General features: G+C 45.7%; 1 protein-coding gene across 1 annotated transcript in view; it reads right to left on the reverse strand.

Annotated features, from left to right (window-relative positions):
* Positions 1 to 5717: 5717 nt before the first annotated feature.
* LOC102461852 (uncharacterized) overlaps positions 5718 to 18556 on the reverse strand; it is a 61750-nt gene continuing 48911 nt past the window's right edge. The window contains exons 9-15 of the mRNA XM_006136139.5: positions 16129 to 16317; positions 14949 to 15124; positions 14447 to 14608; positions 13120 to 13229; positions 11947 to 12136; positions 11141 to 11258; positions 5718 to 10127 (exon numbers count right to left, since the gene is read on the reverse strand). Coding sequence (XP_006136201.3) covers positions 8425 to 10127; positions 11141 to 11258; positions 11947 to 12136; positions 13120 to 13229; positions 14447 to 14608; positions 14949 to 15124; positions 16129 to 16317 — 2648 coding nt within the window. The 3' untranslated portion in view covers positions 5718 to 8424. The remainder of the gene's footprint in view (positions 10128 to 11140; positions 11259 to 11946; positions 12137 to 13119; positions 13230 to 14446; positions 14609 to 14948; positions 15125 to 16128; positions 16318 to 18556) is intronic.

The following is an 18556-nucleotide window of genomic DNA, read 5'->3' on the forward strand; positions in this document are numbered from 1 at the left end:
TTTTCCAACCTGAAAAATCCCAGTCTTTTTAATCTCTCCTCATATGGAAGCTGTTCCTTACCCCTAAACATTTCTGTTGCCCTTTCTGTACCTTTTCCAAATCCAACATATTTTTTTAGACAAGGCAACCAGATATGCATGCAGTATTCAAGATGTGGGCAGACCATGACTTTATAAAAAGGCAAAATGATATTTTCTGTCTTATCCCTTTCCTAATGATTCCCAATATTCTGTTAGCCACTGCACATTGAGCAGCTGTTTTCAGGGAACTGTCCACAATGATGCCAAGATCTCTCTTTTGAATGGTAACAGCTATTTTAGATCCCATCATTTTTGTATGTATAGTTGGGATTATATAGAGATATACCTATCTCATAGAACTGGAAGGGACCTTGAGAGGTCATCGAGTCCAGTCCCCTGCCTTCACGGCAGGACCAAGTACCATCCCTGACAGATTTGCTCCAGATCCCTAAATGGCCGCCTCAAGGATTGAGCTCACAGCCTGGGGTTTAGCAGGCCAATGCTCAAACCACTGAGCATTTACTTTGCATTTATCAATACTGCTCTTGTGTTACCCAATCACCCAGTTTTGTGAGATCCCTTTGTAACTTTGCAGTCACCTTTGAATTTCACTTTTTTGAGAACATTTTGTATCCTTCGCACATTTTGCCACCTCACTCCTTGTCCCTTTTCAGGATCATTTATGAGTAAGTTGAACAGCACTGATCCAAATGCATACCTGTGCAGCAAACCACTATTTATTTGTACACTTTCCCCCCATCTTTTAAGTGGAGTACCTGGCAATGTTTTCATGATCATCTAATGATCCTTCAATTATCTGAATGATCAGTCTTTTGTTATCTTAATCATCCCGCCTCCCTCTCCTTAAAAATTCACTCCCTGCCCCAAAGGCAAAGCTGGAAGCTGCACTAGCTCTGTTGCAGTTAAGAGCTGCCTCTGGAACTCGGGCATATGCTTTAAGCTAGTGGTTTCCAACCTTTCTACACCCAAGATCACTTTTTAAATCTCAGAACAGGCGAAGATCTACTGCCCCGCCCCTTCCTTGAAGCCTCACCCCTTCATTGAAGCCCCGCCCTCTCTATTCTCTTCCTGTCATCACTTGCTATCCCCAGCCCTTACTTACACACTCTGATAAACAGTTTATTTTTAAATTATGCGATACATACAATTAAAATCAGGTGTTTATAGTTATGAAATAAATGGTCTGTTTTTTATTCATGCTATTTAAATCTAAAATGGAGCATTTATAATTATACATTTTGTGGGGACAGAGTTCTGCGGCTGGGAGCAGGGGAGAGGGAACAGGGTGCTGGGAGGGGAGAGAGAACAGGGTTCTGCAGCTGGGGACAGGGTGCTAGTGGGGACAGAGTTCAGGGAGTGGGGACGGGAATAGGGACAGAGTTCTGTGGCTGGGGACAGGGGAGTGGGGAGTGTGGACAGGAGACGGGGTGCCAGTGGAGGCAGAGAGTCCCCTGCATCTGCCTCCTCCCAGGATTCTCCCCCCCCCAAAGGGAAGCCAGCGTGTGCCTCTTCCGGGCCTGACCCCCCTGATCCCCGGCACAGGGAAACCCCGCGCGCGCCTACCCCGTGGCCTGCCCTTCCCTCCCCCCTCCTCCCCCGCAGGGAAGCCCCACGTGCGCCTGCCCCAGGGCCGACCCCTCCAGCACAGGGAAACCCTGTGCGCACCTGCCCCAGAGCCGACCCCACCCCCCGGCACAGGGAAACCCCGAGCACGCCTGCCCAGGGGCCAGCCCCCCACTCAGGGAAGCCCCACGCGCGTGCCTGCCCCAGGACCAACCCCCCCCAAGCGCAGGGAAACCCCGCGCACGCGCCTCCCCCGGGGATGACTCACCCCTCCTGTGCTCCCTCTACAGTACACCCAGCAGAGCAGCTAACGCACTTCCGGAATCGCCGGAAGTGGCGCTAAGCTGCGGGACTTCTGTCCATTCCGGGTAGTGGGGCTTCTCAGAGTTGGGAGGGAAATGAGGGCGGGGCGGACAGGACACCTTGCGATCGACTGGTTGAGGCCTTGCGATCGACCAGTCAATTGTGATCGACCTGTTGGTGACCATGGCTTTAAGCAGAACTCAAGTATGACATCCAGTGGCTCAAACCTCAGGAGGAGCTACAAATTTCCCTAGGTCCCCCTCCCCCACCAAAGGGTGTCCTTGGTGAGAGCGTTGGTTGCCTTAACTCAGGTTACGTCTAAACTACATGGCTCCGTCGACAGAGCCACGTAGATTTGTTTGTTTGGCAAAGGGAAATGAAGCTGCGATTTAAATAATCGCGGATTCATTTAAATGTAGATGGCTGCCGCACTGAGCCGACAAACAGCTGATTAGCTGTTTGTCGGCTCAGCGCATTAGTCTGGACGCTCCCCTGCCTACATGAAAGCCCTTTATCGACTTCCCTGGTAAACCTCATCCTACGAGGCATAACGGGGAGGTCGATAAAGGGCTTTCAGGTCGGCACGGGAGTGTCCAGACTAGCGCGCTGAGCCCACAAACAGCTGATCAGCTGTTTGTGGGCTCAGCGCAGCAGCCATGTAACTTTAAATGAAGCCACGATAATTTAAATCGCGGCTTCATTTCCCTTTGCCGATCAGCCTAATCTAGTTTAGACACTCCCTCAGTGTGGGTCATTTTTGGCTAAGCAGAAAATATAGAATTGTTTGTGTAGGATGGAAAAGGGAAACGCCTACAGGGGTGTTTACATGAAAAGCATTTGTTTCCTTAAAGGTAGCCCAGGGAGGAGAAATGAGACACTTCCAAAGAGTGACCAGCTCACCCTTTCAAAAGTCAGTTATAAAGGGGCCAGGAATGGGAGAGACAAGGCACTCCATACCACTGCCATCCCCATAGCTCTGCTGGTTCAGCCCATAGCTCAGGAGAAGAAAGGGTACTTGGCCCATGCCATACGCTCCATCTCCTACCATGTCCCTGCCATGGTTCTGGGCATTTGGTCCCCAGACCACAAGTGGCTGTGCTCTTCACTACTGAAAATATGTTAAAAACTTCAAGGTTAAGGGCCACCTGCAAAAAGGAGGAAATCCTCCCCCACCCACAAACCTCTCCCATTGTTCCTCTTTCACTGCTCCCAGAGGGATCCACTCATGTGAAAGATTTATACGCACACACACAAACACACAGCATTGTTATTGTAGGGTTGCTCATGGGTGCTAGGACTGCACATGCAGGTGTGTAATTATACAACTCTTACACACGCAGGGCATCACACATTGGCATTAGCAGGTTGTTTGCAGTATAGGGCTGCTTATGTTGTTCTCTGGTAGGCTACATATGGACACAGGGAGACCCACGCATATTGGCCATTCTTAGGTCAGTGGAGTAAAGGGCCTATTTTGCACTTCCTGAGTGTGAACCTAGTTCTTCAAACTTGTGGATGTGGGTTTTTTTTCCCAAATTATTCTTAGTGGCTTTACCTGACTTGCTGTGTTGGATTTTTTCTGTGAGGGAAAGGCTTTTGTTGGCTTGATTTGAGGGGGATGGGGGGCTGCCAACCTCCTTCTTTGGACTGAGACCACTATGCCTGTTTACGAGCCATTAAGCTATTTAGAGTACAGATCAACATGGCTGTGTCTAGACTACATGCCTCTGTCGGCAGAGGCATGTAGATTAGGGTTGTAGGCAAAGGTAAATGAAGCCGCGATTTAAATGATCGCGGCTTCATTTACATTTACATGGCTGCCGTGCTGAGCCGACAAACAGCTGATCAGCTGTATGTCGGCTCGCCGCTATTCTGGACGTTCCCCCTGTCGACATCAAAGCCCTTTGTCGGCAGCCCCGTTATTCCTCGTGGAATGAGGTTTACCGGGGCTGCCGACAAAGGGCTTTGATGTCGACAGGGGGAACGTCCAGACTAGCGGCGAGCCGACAAACAGCTGATCAGCTGTTTGTCGGCTCAGCGCGGCAGCCATGTAAATGTAAATGAAGCCGCGATCATTTAAATTGCGGCTTCATTTACCTTTGCTGAATAAACAAATCTACATGCCTCTGCCGACAGAGGCATGTAGTGTAGACGTACCCCATCTGTTACTCCAAGTGCAGATTAACTTTTCTCTCAAAAATTTAAGTATCTCAAACCCTTTTCACCTGCCCTGGAAGGAGAACTTAAGACACTTTGACAAGGGCTGACTCATTTCACTGTAGCTTTTGCAAGTTCCTCAATATCTGCCACAAATTCACAGTTCTTCTTATAGAAATGCTGTTAGTGTATAGCAATAATACACTTGTTCTGCTAATTTTTTTTCCATCCAGTAAGATATTCCCTGCACCTCCCAGGGTTTGTGCCAAGAGGAACTGTTTTCCTCAGTCATTAACAGTGGAAATAAACTACTACTGCCAAAATTGTGTTAGGTCAGGGCCCCAAGCTGGCCATTATCAATAGCACTTGGGCTTAAAGTGCAGCCTTAACAAAAAATAACAAACAGATTGTCTATGCTGATTAAAGTCAAATGCTAGTCAGACAAGCTGAATACTTCTGACTTCTTTCTCAAGTCAATGAAAAGTAATTTGTGAGAGTGGCCATGACAACTTCACAGCAATCAAAATGGCCAAATTCTTTCCTGATGTAACAGCACTGTTGAAAGGGATGAATCTGGGCCAGTGACAGTTACAAAATAAATCTGAAGCATACTGGGTGGTTCAGAAGAGTGGGCTACAGAGCTCATTAGAGCTCATTTCATGTGTAGCTGACTGACTGAAATCTACCCTGGAGCTGAAGTTGACCTAAAGTTACGGTCATCTGCTAGTGGGTCAGTGACCTCTTTGAAACGAGATGAGAGGTCTTAGTCCAGATTCTAGTGAGCAAATATCACAGCACAAACAAGCAATGGACACCTCTCTTAACACAGAGGCAAAGACAGGAGGGATAGTCAGTGACTTTGGGCATGTCATTTACTTTCTATTTCCCTTCTGTCAAATGGAGCTAATTGAACCTCCCTCTGTCCCAGGTAGAGTGTGAGGATAAATGCATTCTCAGTAGAAAGCAGATCAGATTGTATGTCATACCCAGCAATGACATCACAGCAGCCAGTGTCTTTTCTTGTGGCTAGCTGCAAGGAGCAAGGTCACAAACAGATGTCACATAGACATGTGTCACCTCTCTCTGAAACTTTGACATGACGTGTGGCTCTTTCTTCAGTCTGTCCATTCCACTGATTGGAACTCAGGTATTATAGTGCTAAAAGCTATAGAAGTAAATGGATCGTTAGAATGGGCATGAGGATCAACATTACTTCAAGAGGAGGAACCTTCCAGCTGGTTGAGATCAGTGTCTGCCCAAATCATGTATGAACTCTGGAGCAAGTGATGACATCAACCCCAGGGCTGTCAATCCACCCTCTACCCAGAGAATATTGTGAAGACCAAGACTATAATAAGGGTCAAAAAAAGAATTAGATGAGTTCATGGAGGATCAGTCCATTAGTGACTATTAGCCTGGGTGGGCAGAGATGATGTCCCTAGCCTCTGGTTGCTGGAAGCTGGGAATAGGCAACAAGATGAATCTCTTGATGATTACTTGCTCTTTTCATTCCCTCTTGGCATTGGCCAGTCTCAGAAGACAGGACACTGGGATAGATGGACCGTTGGTTTGACGCAGTATGGCCATTCTTATGCTTGTATATAACCAGCACTAAATATTGTAGAATGAAAGACAAGGAAACTCTTGACATGTGCCATGCATTAAATGACAAACAAAGCGGTGTGTCTTTTATTGAAATAATTACAACCATAGCTTGGGGAAGAAGGTGAACATCTCTTCAGTAAGCATGAGAGAGAAATGCTTTGGGGCATTTGTAATACAATTGTATACATCTCTCATCAGGCAAGCAACATCAAGGAGAGCCAGGAATAAAAGGAGCCACAGACCATGTCAAAAGCTACATGTACCCAACTGAACCCTGTGCACCTTGGAAAAAGGGCCAGTGTGCTCCCTTCTCCTCTGATGACATGTATTTTAGCAAAGAGCACCAGACAAGTTTCTTCCCTGGTGATTTCCAGGCACTTGGATCACGTCAGGGATGGTGATTTGTACTGATTAAAGTTCAGTCTGGTGGGGTGCTGAGCAATCAAGTTATGGAAAGGAAAGTGCTCAGCCACTTGCAGGAACCACTTGCACTGTGGAGGATCAGGCCCTACAACAGTGAATAGAGATGTATGAATTCCTTGGGCTCTGCTTTTCTCTTCTCCATCCTCCCTATTTTTACTTTAACACTCGAGGTGTGGCAGCATGGGGACCAGCCTTGCAAAACATTCAAACAAACCATCCAAACTCTTTAACTTTAGTGACTTTTCCCATCTCTACAAACCCACAATTCTTAACCTCCATCAAACTACAGCAGCTGTCTCTTTGGAAGTGAACTGAAGCATCATGAACTTCTAAACAAGTTTGAATAGATCAAAGCCAGCTGAGGATTTCAGGACAGGCTCATTGAACGCAGAAGTTCAGAACTCTGAGACTGTTTCCAAGTTTTCTGTCCTGTCAGTGGCAGCTTGATTATTAAATATTCTCTAAAACTCACATAATTTGGACTTATTCCCAAATCTAGGCCTTCTGCAGCCAGTTGACACATTGATGCATGTGCTTCACTCAGTAGAATCAATCCCTACTCAAGGGAAGCTGTATCTGTCTAGCAGCTGCTGTTCTCTCAGCTTTATGTAGTCCAGTTCTTGAACTGCTTGGCAGCTTTTTGGGCTGAATGGACCTTACTTCAGTATCCACTCGGCAGCACATCTCAACTACTTCCACCACGCCGTGAACATCATACCAAAACCAAACCATACTCAACTCTTCACAGGTAGGATCCCCAGAGTCACTGCTTCTGTACCTGAGAAAGGAGTGCTTGAAATTTCACCATCAGTTAAGGTCCCCAGGAAATAATTATTTCCTTCAGTAGACCTATATAGGATGAACCACTTTCAGAGAACCAAGGAGCAGACTCCCAGCATGTGTAAATTGTCATACAGCAGAACTTCAGAGTTATGAACACTAGTTATAAACTCACCAGTGGAACCACACATCCCCAATTAGGCAGCAGGGGAAAAAAAGCAACAAATACAGTACAGCACTGTATTAATCATCAACTACTAAAAAAAAGAGAACGTTTAAGAAGATTTGACAAGGTCAGGAAACTTTCTACACTTGTTTCATTGAAATTAAGATGGTTAAAAAGAGCATTTTTCTTCTGCACAGTAAAGTTTCAAAGCTGTAGTAAGCCAAAGGTCAGTTGTAAGTTTTTGGGAAACAATGATAACATTTTGTTCATAGTGATGAACAATTCAGAGTTCTGAACAACCTCTGTTCCCATTGTGTTTTTACCTGAGGTTCTACTGTAGTTCCATTTAAGACAGATGAGCCATGACCATTTACAAAAGCTGAGGATCCGCACCAAATACTTTTTGCGGGGAGCCAGGAGAAGAGAAAGTGAATGCACTATAAGGGTACATCTACACAGCAATAGTTATTTCGAAATAACTTAGTCCGCGTCTACACAGCAGGCCGTTATTTTGAAATAATGTTGAAATACTGTCAAGCTGGAGGACTTCTTACTCCAACTCCTATAACCCTCATTGTACGAGGAGTAAGGGAAGTCAGAGGAAGAGCGCTTTATTTTGAAATAAGTGCTGTGTAGACGCTCCCAATTTTGAAATAAGCGATTTCAAAATAAGTTACGCAATTGACGTAGCTCAATTTACATAGCTTATTTCAAGTTAAGCCCTGCTGGGTAAATGCATCCTAACATTAACACTGCAACTTTCAAGGTGCCAAAGCCTTTAATGGCAATCACGAGCAACTGTCTCCTGTAGGTGCCTTTGAAATCCCAGCCTCAGTCAACAAACTCAAGTGAGGGACAAAGAAGGTTAGGAGGGAAGAGATAGCTGTGTGTTTTGAGTTAGTGGTAAAGCGTCATACTTTGGATTTCAATAAACATTGGTGACAAAAAATTAACAACAATGTGGAGTTTTGTACAAACTTAAAAAAACTGCAGGGTGATTCAAAGCTTGCTCCATTGTCAAGGATCCACCGTGACTTTTTTTTATGAAATGCAATACAAGTTTGCTGCCCAAGTGCTTTTGCTTACCAACACACATACCTGTGACTTGAGGCAAAACAATCAGGAGAGCTTGAAATTCAGATAAAAGTCTCTGTACAACTCAGCTAATTTAAAATGTAGGGAAGGATTGAGCCCATTGGGCACTGGTCAGTAAAGTACCTTTTGTAGAAAAAAAGGTAGCAGAGAATAAAAATACCCCAAGCCCCCACATTAATTACACATTAGCATCACTTTATACTTATTGACCCACACAGCCTGTTAGATTCTTCACACCTCAGTCGTATCTTACAGAACATTTCCCCCAGCACGCTTCCCACTCTCTACTCCTAGACAAATGTCTCTTCTGTAAATGCCACTGGTTTGCACTCCTCTGGAGAGGCATCCGTGTGTGGTTGGCTCTTGAGCCACTCCACCCTGCTCCGGATGAGTTCATTCTCCACAGCTTCTGCATCCGCTGCATGGCAGTTCTTGGCCTCATCGTGTTTGAAGTATTCCCTGACGGTGTTGCGGATGGAGGCTGGGAGAATGATGCGGATGGTGTGGCTGAAAGCGTTGATGCTTTTGCCGTGGGTTTTGGCAGGTGCTGCTTGCTGAGCATTGTCCGTCAGCCCCTCTGCCTGGGGAATGCTTTGGGGAGTCTCTTTGCACTCCGTTTGCAGCTGCTGGCTCGTTGCTTCTTGATGGTATCTCCTGGAGACAGAGTGCAGCACCAAAGGGGTGTTCTGACCATAGAACACTGTCTGGGGTATATGGACACTTACTGTTGGTTGGCTCTTGGAAGTACTTTGGCCACTGCTGCTGTTTGATTTGGGGCTACAGATGCTCACTGAGAACCCTCCATCCTCCTGTTCCCTTGGCGATCCCTGTGGACTTCCTTTATTTGGGGCCATGTAAAAGGTTATCTTGGTGCGCTTCAGGCTTTCCTGTCTGGGAGGGGAAACCTCTGGGCCTTTTATCTCAATGTGCTTAACTGACTTTTCCCTGGGCCCTTGCTGGCCAATGGCTGATGAGCTCTCAGTGGCTGGGATGTGAGTGGGGGGGTCTGTTTTACATTCAGACTCTTTGAAATAACACTGGCGTCCGAGAGCATGTCCAGAGCCCCTGACACATCTCACTTGCCTTTCCTCTTCCTCCCAGTCACTCTCATTTAAGAGGCTTCCCATGGCAGCGCCATTGATGGGCACAAAACCCTTCATTTCCCCAGTGCTGTGACTCCTCTCCCGGTCCCTTTGCTCAGGCTTGCTGCATGAGTCCAAGTCACAAGGGTTCAAAGGCAAAAGAGATGTCAAGGGCTTGGTCCATTCTTTCAGGGACCTCTTTGCTATCTTTGGAGACAAGGCATGGAGTCGGGTGGAAGTGCCAAACATGAAAGGCAGGGAGGAGACGTCACTGGGGCTGAAGGCTGAGGACTCGGAGCAGTAGGAGAAAGCACTGTCTAAGGAGCTTAGTGAGGAGGCAGAAGGGGAAGTGGTGGTAGAGGACAGGCTGGAGAAGCTGGACCTGTTGGACAGGTTGGTTTTCTGAAGCTTCTTCACCCTAGAGCTGGTCTCAGGAGATTGCCAGAAATTCTGCCTCGTCTTATTCAGCCCAGGGCTCAGGCCTTCATCAATCAGCTTCTGGCTCTCCAACTGCAGCTGCTTGAGCCTGTGGATGTAATCAGTGTGGCTGTGCATGATGGTGGCATCACAGCTGGACTGGCGGGCCACTGGCTCATGGCACTGGGAGGGGAGCTGAGAGCTGAGGCAGACACTGGGTTCAGAAGAGCACCGATCCCTTGCAGGACTCAGTGAACGTATCGAGCCAATGGAGCAGAAGGAGCCTTCTTCGTCGAGGAGCTCATAGCTGTCTGCGCTGGCATTCTTCCTGGTTTTGCTTTGGTAGCAGGCAGTGATCTCACTAAACAGATCCCAATCTTCCTGCTCCTCTTCAAATAACAAACCACCAGAGGGATGCTGCTTTGGTCTTTCCTGGTCACAGGCAGCAAACTCCATTTCATCAGAGGAATCGTTTTGCTGAGCCCTGCCAATACCTGGGGAAGACATGCAGGGGGAATGCCAATTACCTTGTAAAAATGCAACAGAAAAGCATATAATTATCTGTGTTCCTTTCTACCTGTCACAGTGGTATGTGTCTAGGTCCCAAAGGACACTTCGAGCTACGAGTGTGAGTCTCAGCTTGAGGAGACAAAAACTGGGCTAGCTCTGATCAAGTAGTGCACCAAACAAAGTGTTTAGCAGTAGCGGGGCAAGTGGCAGGAAAGGCTAATTGTCCTGAATGTGCGTCCAGCACCTCCGATTCTCACCCCCCCAGCTCGAAGTGTAGCCATACTTTAAATGTTTACTACTACAACTGAAACAACAGAGTGCCTTCCTTTGAAGAGCAACAAATGCTTTGTGAATATCAATTAATTAATTAATTCTCATAAGACTTGTGCGAGGCAAAGGAGATTTTTCCACTGCATTTTACAAGTTGGAGAAACTGAGGCACAGATTGGGGAATGACTTTTATCAAGGACACATTTCAAGTCTGTGGCAGAAATAGAAATGGAACCCTACTGTTTCTTGTCTCACAAGTCTCAGGTGCTCATGATTAGATCACAGTCTGTCATATATTCAGCAGGGACACATGGATCTCTTTAAATTCTGACTTCTCAAGTCAAATTTTAGAAAATCAGTTTAAACTGCTCCACTTTTAAAAAAAACAAGTCTGTTGGAATATGCTGCTTGATGCACGAATTCTGAGGTAAATTGTCTGACAAACTGCAGCAGCAAGGAACTATAGCAGGATAGTGAAGAAGGGGGTAAACCAGCCAAACAGGGGTCCATATGTGAGGTGCTGTAATTGCATTCTCCAATGCCCTTATCAAAACATAGTCAGGAAGTTAGGGGAAAGGACTGGCTCAGAACAAGTCCCCTCTTCTACATTCCTGTGGATGGGTAGTGTGGGAATTGTAGTCTTTGTGTACAAGGCATTTGACAGCAGTTCTGACTGACCAGGCATCTCCTGAGAAGGTGCCAGGAAAATACAATGCTACAAACTTACCCAGGAAATCCTCAGAGTTTTTTGACTTTTCTTTGTCTGGCCTTTGAAACAGTGAAGTGATGTCACCTCCAAAAATGTCTGCTGAGTTTTCAATCAGGAACTGTACTAACATGGCCACCTGCCAAGGAAGAGGAAACACTGGTGTCAGTTTAGGGAACATATACCTGGCTCTATTATCCTCCAAGACAAATTAGCCTAGAGAGACAGTGTGATGATGCCTTTCTCTGCACAAATGTAACACTTAATCCTTTGGCCCAGAAAACTAGGAAGCATCTCTTAGGCTGGATGCTTGTGCATTAGTCATAGCTGAAAGCAAGAAGCTGGGCTAACTGGAACAGTAGTGTGAGTTGATACTGCAAACCCTGTAGTCTTAATTATTATTGTCATAATCTCACAAGTCTCAGCAATATTCTGCCTCCGAGGAGGAGTGTCATGATGGTAGATTTGTTCCTCTCTGCAGGTTGGTGCCACCATTATTAGATGTTTCAGATGGGGAGACAGTTTTCTTCCTTTTAATGGATTACTAAGTGCCCTCTTACCCACTCCCTGGACAATTGTGTCCAGCAAGAAAGTCCATTTGTTAGAGCAGATCATGCCTTCTTTTAATGCTTCCATCTCTGAAGCGGTCAAGTTACCCCATAACAATCTGAATGGGTGGCCAGGGGAGGAGGGGTGAAGCTAAAATTGTTACTGACCTAAAGCACTTCAACTCTATATTTCCTTTGTAGACTGCAGAGGAACAAGTCATAGGAGGTGGGAGGAGGGGGAAAAAATCATGTGGGCAGAACCGCACCAGGAGTATTTACCTTTTTTGTAGACTTGCTTTCTTCTTCAGGCCCAGTGGGACTAGGAAGCCACAACATGTTGGGAGCTATGCAAAGAGCCAAGTTAAATGCATTCATCTGATTCTCCCCTGAATTCTGCTCAATCTGATGCAGGACTCCAAACAGGTGTCTGAGTAAAATGAAGTTGGCTTCTGGGAGCTGCTTCACCAAACTGCCCAGGGGAAAGAAACAAAACAAAATAAGGAGCTTGTAAAACCTGGCTCTCCAAAATGACAATTGACTTCTAAAAGCCCTGGCTACACTACTGGTACAATCATGATTTTGTAACTAGATTGTGACATTCTCATCTGGCCTCTCTACAACAAATAGGATTGAGTTACATTCATCACACAGTTATCTTGCTGTCATGTTTGTGCATTCACATCTACCATGCTACCCAATGCACTCTGGGAAAATGTGGACTATACTCCACAGTTCCATCAGGAGATGCTAGAATGCCTGGAAGACACATGTACAGACCTGTGCTGGCAGCATGGACAGTGACGTACTTTGCTGTGACCTATGGTACAGAGATTTGAGGGGAAGGAGGACCAGCCAAACTGTTATCATTTAAAAGAAATTTGTCTTATGGGTTATGTCCATGTGATGCTAATGGACAAATCCTGCTCAAGGTGCCAGTCTCAGGAAAGTAGATAAACTCTTCAGGCCTTGATACTATGACTGGCAGGCTACTCCTTCCTGACTATCACACTGATGTGGCTATCAGTTTAACTTTGTGCAAGGGAGAACCACCATAGTTAAGCATCTAATTAATTCCATTTATACCCAATGGTACCACTGAAGTCCAAATTACTGTCCTTTCTTTATTTGAATTCTAGTAATTACAGCTGGTCATCCAAAAAGATATTTTTGGGGAGGGGCAGGGTGGAGGTTTGGTAAAGAAAACAAAACAGAAAAACATCATGAACAATTTTGTCAAAAATATCATTTTCTTTCACTAAAAAATACATAGATGAAAATGTTCTGACCAATTCGGTTAACACCTAGCCTTCACACTCAACATCAGCCAGTGGATTGAGAGCAGTGAGCTGGCCTAGAGCAACATGAGGAATCTCTTAGCACATGGTAACTGTGCTGTGTGGATGGAAATAACACAAGCCTCCTCAAGAGAGACAAAGTGGGGCACAGACATACCTTTTGATGGCTTCAATCTTATGCGCTCGATTTTCTGTGTCCACGGCTTCCATCCACAGCCCGTGCATGTCTGAGGATAGAACACTGTCAGGTATATTTCGTAGAAAATCCTGAATTAAATATATATATGCAGAGCAGTCTGGTCAGTTTTGAATAGTTTGTTTCATGATGCATATATGTTCATTTAGATTAAACATAAGATAAAATGTGACACAAAGCATTTCCCATAAGGCCTCCCTGCTCCCCATGGCATGCAGCATGGCAAACAGATGTCTGTGTGTCACAGAAGGAAAAGCTCCATCTAATCCAACTTTTGGCCAGAGCTGGATTATTCTCTATAGAATTGTATATTGGCCAGGGCTTTGTTCAGTCAAGATTTAAATGTCCAAACAATGGGGTTTGTACTACTTCTCCTGGGATACTATTCCACAGCCTACTATATATCTTGTGTTGAATCAATCCAAATTCAAGCAAACAGTGAATTGTGAAGATATCTAAGAGGTAGTCTGGCCAATAAGAGGAAAATTGGGAATATATTTTAAGTGAAGACCTGAACTGTTCTCATTTCATTTACATGTCAGGACAATACTATGGCTAGTTTTCACTGGAGAGTTAAGTTATAAATTCAGCATTACCCCTAGCTAAAATCCCTTCCACACTCATTGATCCTTAACTCAAGTGCAGTGGTGCTTTTCACTCTAGTTGGCTGGCCCATCAAGGAGCAGAGGCTAAAGCTTGAGTTAATACTCAAGCTGCTAACGGTGCCAGTCCGTAAAGTGGACAGAGGCAAACTTCACTCAAGGGCTACGAATTCACCAGTACCTTCCCACAAATTCTTCCACAGTCCCCAGAGCAGCTCAGCTTCCCCCAGCTCTAAGAATCCCCAAAGTCCTAGCAACATGCACCGGTGAGTACACAGCAGGTTGGGCATTATATCGCACTGCGGCTGCTGCCACTTGAGGTAGGCTAACTTGACAAGTGTAAAGCGAGTGCAGATAATTCAAGTTAACATGGCAGGGCAGATACTGCCCTAGTCTGTTTAACCCCTTGCTACCTGAGGGTCTGCTGTAGTTTTACATTAGAAGGTACAAAAAGGGATACTGGCCTGAGAGCCAATATTCATTTCTGCATGTTGAAGACTGTTAAAGCGGCAGATTTTCATTCATGCAAGGGCATGGCTGCTCTCTGACACATTCCCAGCCAGGACCTGGGGGTGGAGTAGGCTGAATGTGCCCCATTTAAAATGCTTTTCCCAGGCAAGACCTTGATATCTCCTCACTGAATGCAAAGTGTTGTGCTAGGGCAGTACCACTCTGGTGTGACTTACAGTGATGACTGCTGCAGCCACAAAGACTGACTCGCCATCCACCTGGACATCATCTCCAGAGTTCAATTTCTCTTTCAGTTCCTTGCAGATCTTGGCATTGGCTGAGCGCCTGAAAATGCCTCTTGTGGAGGGACCTTCGTGGTACAGCAGAAGCAGCATATCCTAGGAGAAAGCCGAGCCCCGACATAGGTTTAGACGAGTTTAGCATCTGAACCCATACTGTGTCATGCCTCACAAGCTAAGTAGGGTTAAGGATGGTCAGCATCAGTAGGAGATTCTTCAGGAAACCTGAAGGGTACAGGAGGTGATATGGGTGACTCTGTAGGGGACACTTTCCTTCATGAGTTTGAACTGGTACTGAATCAAAGTACAGTATAGTATAAGAGAGCACTAATCTTCTTACTCCTCCTCCCAGACATGGGTGACAGGAACCTCAGAGATACCACAGATGGCTGATACAGAGGTGGATGGATAGATGATATATTTATAAACCCCATCTTACCATAATAGGCTTGGGGAGCATTCCATCAGGACACACAGAGGACAAAGACAGGCCGAAAAGTTTCCGTGGGGTGGGGGGAGAATGTGATGCAGGGCTGCCTGTGGGGGTGCTGGTAGTCCGGCGCAAAGCCCAGTCAATCAAGGATTTCTTCCTCTTCGTATGTTTCTGCAAGGATTCTGAAAGAGCCCAAAGCCGCTGGATTTACAATGTGCCCCTCTTGCAAGGCTTGTGCATTAGACCCGTGGGAAGGGAGTCAGAGTCATGCAGATGGCTTTATTTCTTTTCCAGTGAAATATAATGTCAAAATTCCTATTTCGGGGATTGGAAATATATGGGAGTCTTCACTGGGAGAAGTCTCTTAAATCCAATGGGCAGAGTAAGGTCAGTCACCCAGTGAAAACCCACAGGGCAAATAGTTCACAAACATGCCATACAATTCACTGTAAATTTTCTTGTGCAAAAATGCGTTTGAGGTGTGGACGCTCCATGAGTGTTTGCACAAAAACAGCTATTTTTCTGCAAAAACTCTGCAGTGTAGACATAGCCTGAGTCATTAACTTCTTCTGTCTCTTGTCCGTGAATACATTATCTGTGAACCATCTTTTTGATTTTGTGTCAGCTTTAAAGGAGGTCAAATATTACTGGTGCTTTTTATTTTTTTGTCAAATGGCAAATACATTTGTCTTGGATAATTCTTGTATCATCTGAATGGCTCTAGCATGGATATTATTACCTGTTGAGTTCAAGGCATCAGTAAACCATTAGCCAGTCCATAAAGAAAGATCTCAGAGACAACATCTCCTATGCTTCTTGGGAGGATCTAATAAAAGAGCTAAATACGGTTTGATTGGTGACTATGTGTGTGTAACACAGCAATTCATCCAAGGGTATCGTAACTTGCTGTTGAATGCTAATCAAGCACCTTGTATTTGGTAATAAGAGCCAAAGTCATGGTTAAGGGTGAAGTCCTGCTACCTCTGAAATCAATGTATGTTCAGTGGATGCAGGAACAGGCCTTGTTTTATGAAGGGACAAAAATCAAGCCTCTTTCCAGTGCAGATACATCCGAGCTCTGAGTATCTCTCTCAGATAAAACCACAACACAAAAGGAAGTCAGCAACTGCGCAGGGAAAGCTGCCGGGTTCTTTGAAGGGACACACAGTATCATCCCGGCCCTCACCTCTCCTCAGCTGCATTGGAGCATGGGGCCTGGGTTTCAGGATGAACTGACACTGCCTGTCCTTGGGAAGCTGATCCAGGAGGGAAGCCTCCGTCCCATCCGCTAGGAGCGTGTTGTTGTTGGTTCCTTGGTGGTGGTCCACAGCGTCTCGGAGGCAACTCAGTATGATGCTGAAAGGATGCTCATGCCCTGTGGTGATAAGAGACCCAGAATGACTAGGTGAGGACACAGAACTCATGAATTTCATTCTGGGAAAGCAATGAGGGGACCGGGTTTGCAGTGGCCAGACATTCACATCTCACAACTTCTAGTCAGCTGTGGCAACCTCATCAGAGAGCCCAAGGAATGAATGGACCATGGAGACTAAGCCCTGCAATTGCACTGCATGTGCTTTCCTCTAGTGGCTGAGTGGCAAAGGCTCGGGAGAAACCTGCTGTGCCATTTCAATGTTGCATGTGTTCGGGGAGAAAAGTTTGATTGAAGAGGCTTTCAACCTAGAAAGCTTGTGTGTGCTACACTCACTAGGGAAAATGAAACTGAAGGAGAAAAAGGAAAAAGATAAAAAAGTGCAGGCTCAGTTTGTGTTTTCAGATGTGAGACGTTGACTTGAAGAACACTGACAGGCGTTTAAAGATCAATGCAGCAACTCTTACATTGAAATTTCTATTTTGGAAGGATAGGCTGGATGGTCCACTAGGCATGCATGCTTCAATCGCCCCAAATCTGAGCACAGAGGAACACATCATTATTATGTTTGAGTTACAGTAGTGTTTAGAGGCCCCAATTGGGACTGGGCCCCATTAGGGTTAGGCAAAGCACAAAATGCACAGTGAGAAATGATCCCTGCTATGAATAGCTTTGAGTCGAATAAGATGGACGAGGCTGGGAAGGAAAACAGAGAGGTAAAGAGACTTGATCAAGGTCATGCAGCTGGCCAGTGTCAGAGCTGGGAATAGACTGGTTTTTTGTCCTGAATCTCGGACCAGTGCACTATTTACTAACCACGCCCCATCTCTGAGATACACACATTCTGAGCTTGTTTATTCGTAGTGGCTGTGGAAAGTGGAAAGTTTACTTTAAGAACTTCCTCTGTTTGGTCACCCATTATAATACTGGCCTTTGCAGATATGAAAAGGGTTCCTGAAGGGTGGAAGCGGAGTTCTCACTGCGTGTGCGTGCACATGGGTACGGATGCACTGAAGGGTGGGGAGAATTGTTTCCTTAATAAATTTCACATTATCAGTTGTGACTGCCCTCTCATTTGGAAAGACAATAGCATTTTGCGTTCTTTAAACACATACCAAAGGGATGTACATCAAGATTGATTAGCCACCCAATGTAACAGGCAATGTGCACACTTCTGTGTAACAAACCAGTATGAGCCCCTCAATACTACCCTACAATAGCAATCGAGTGTGTGCATTCCTGAGCTCACAAAGTATTCCACAACGAATGACCTCATGCACATACGCCTAGACCAGTGTTTCTTAAAGTAGTCTGCAAAACCACTCTGAGAAATATGCTAACTGGCTGCCCCGGTGTGCTTATTTACCAGCTCCACAGCCATGGAACCTCACTGCTCCCATTGGCTCCGGTTTGCTATTTGTAGCCAAAGGGAGCTGCGGGAAGCAGCCTGGTCCACGCCACTTCCTGTGGCTCCCCTTGGCTGCAAACGGTGAACTGGAGCCAATGGGAGCTGCAAAGCTCCATGGCTGTAGAGCTGGTAAATAAACACACTGGAGCAGCCAGTTAGCAGGTTTCTGAGGGTCTGTCTACACTGCCACCCTAGTTCGTGGAACGAGGTGTACCGGTAGTTCGGATTAGAGAGCCTAATTCGAACTACCTACTCCGGGCCGCATGTAGCCGCGGGCACGGAGTCCGCACTAAGGGGGATTTAAAAATGGCAGCGCCAGGCAAGATGCAAACGAAGCCCGGGATATTTAAGTCCCTGGCTTCATTTGCAACTTCGAATGCCTACATTAGCCTCCCTAGTTCGAACTAGGATGGCAGTGTAGACATACCCTGAGAGTGGTTTTGTGAACCACTTTGAGAAACACTGGCCTAACCTAACATCCTGTTCACGCTACCCAACAATGAAAATCAAGCAGATGCTTCCCTGCACTAATAAGCACAACAAATAAGCATGTTCAGCCAGCACTTGTGAGAGACACCAACAATCACAAACCTGTGCTAAGTGCTCATACACAACCCTACAATAACAATCTTATTATGACAACAAGCTCTTAAGAGCATATCTACAATAACAAACCAGTGGGTTCAAACCTTACAGGAGAATTAATCCAGAAAGCAAACCACATCTCAATTTCAACAACAGTAGGAAAGTAAATATCTTTTAAAATGACAAAATACATTTTAGAGAAGATGGGGGAGGTAATATCTTTTTCTGGGCCAGATTCTGGTAGTGAGA

Source organism: Pelodiscus sinensis, chromosome 13, assembly GCF_052426305.1.
Source record: "Pelodiscus sinensis isolate ZL-2025 chromosome 13, ASM5242630v1, whole genome shotgun sequence".
Lineage (NCBI taxonomy): Eukaryota > Metazoa > Chordata > Testudines > Trionychidae > Pelodiscus > Pelodiscus sinensis.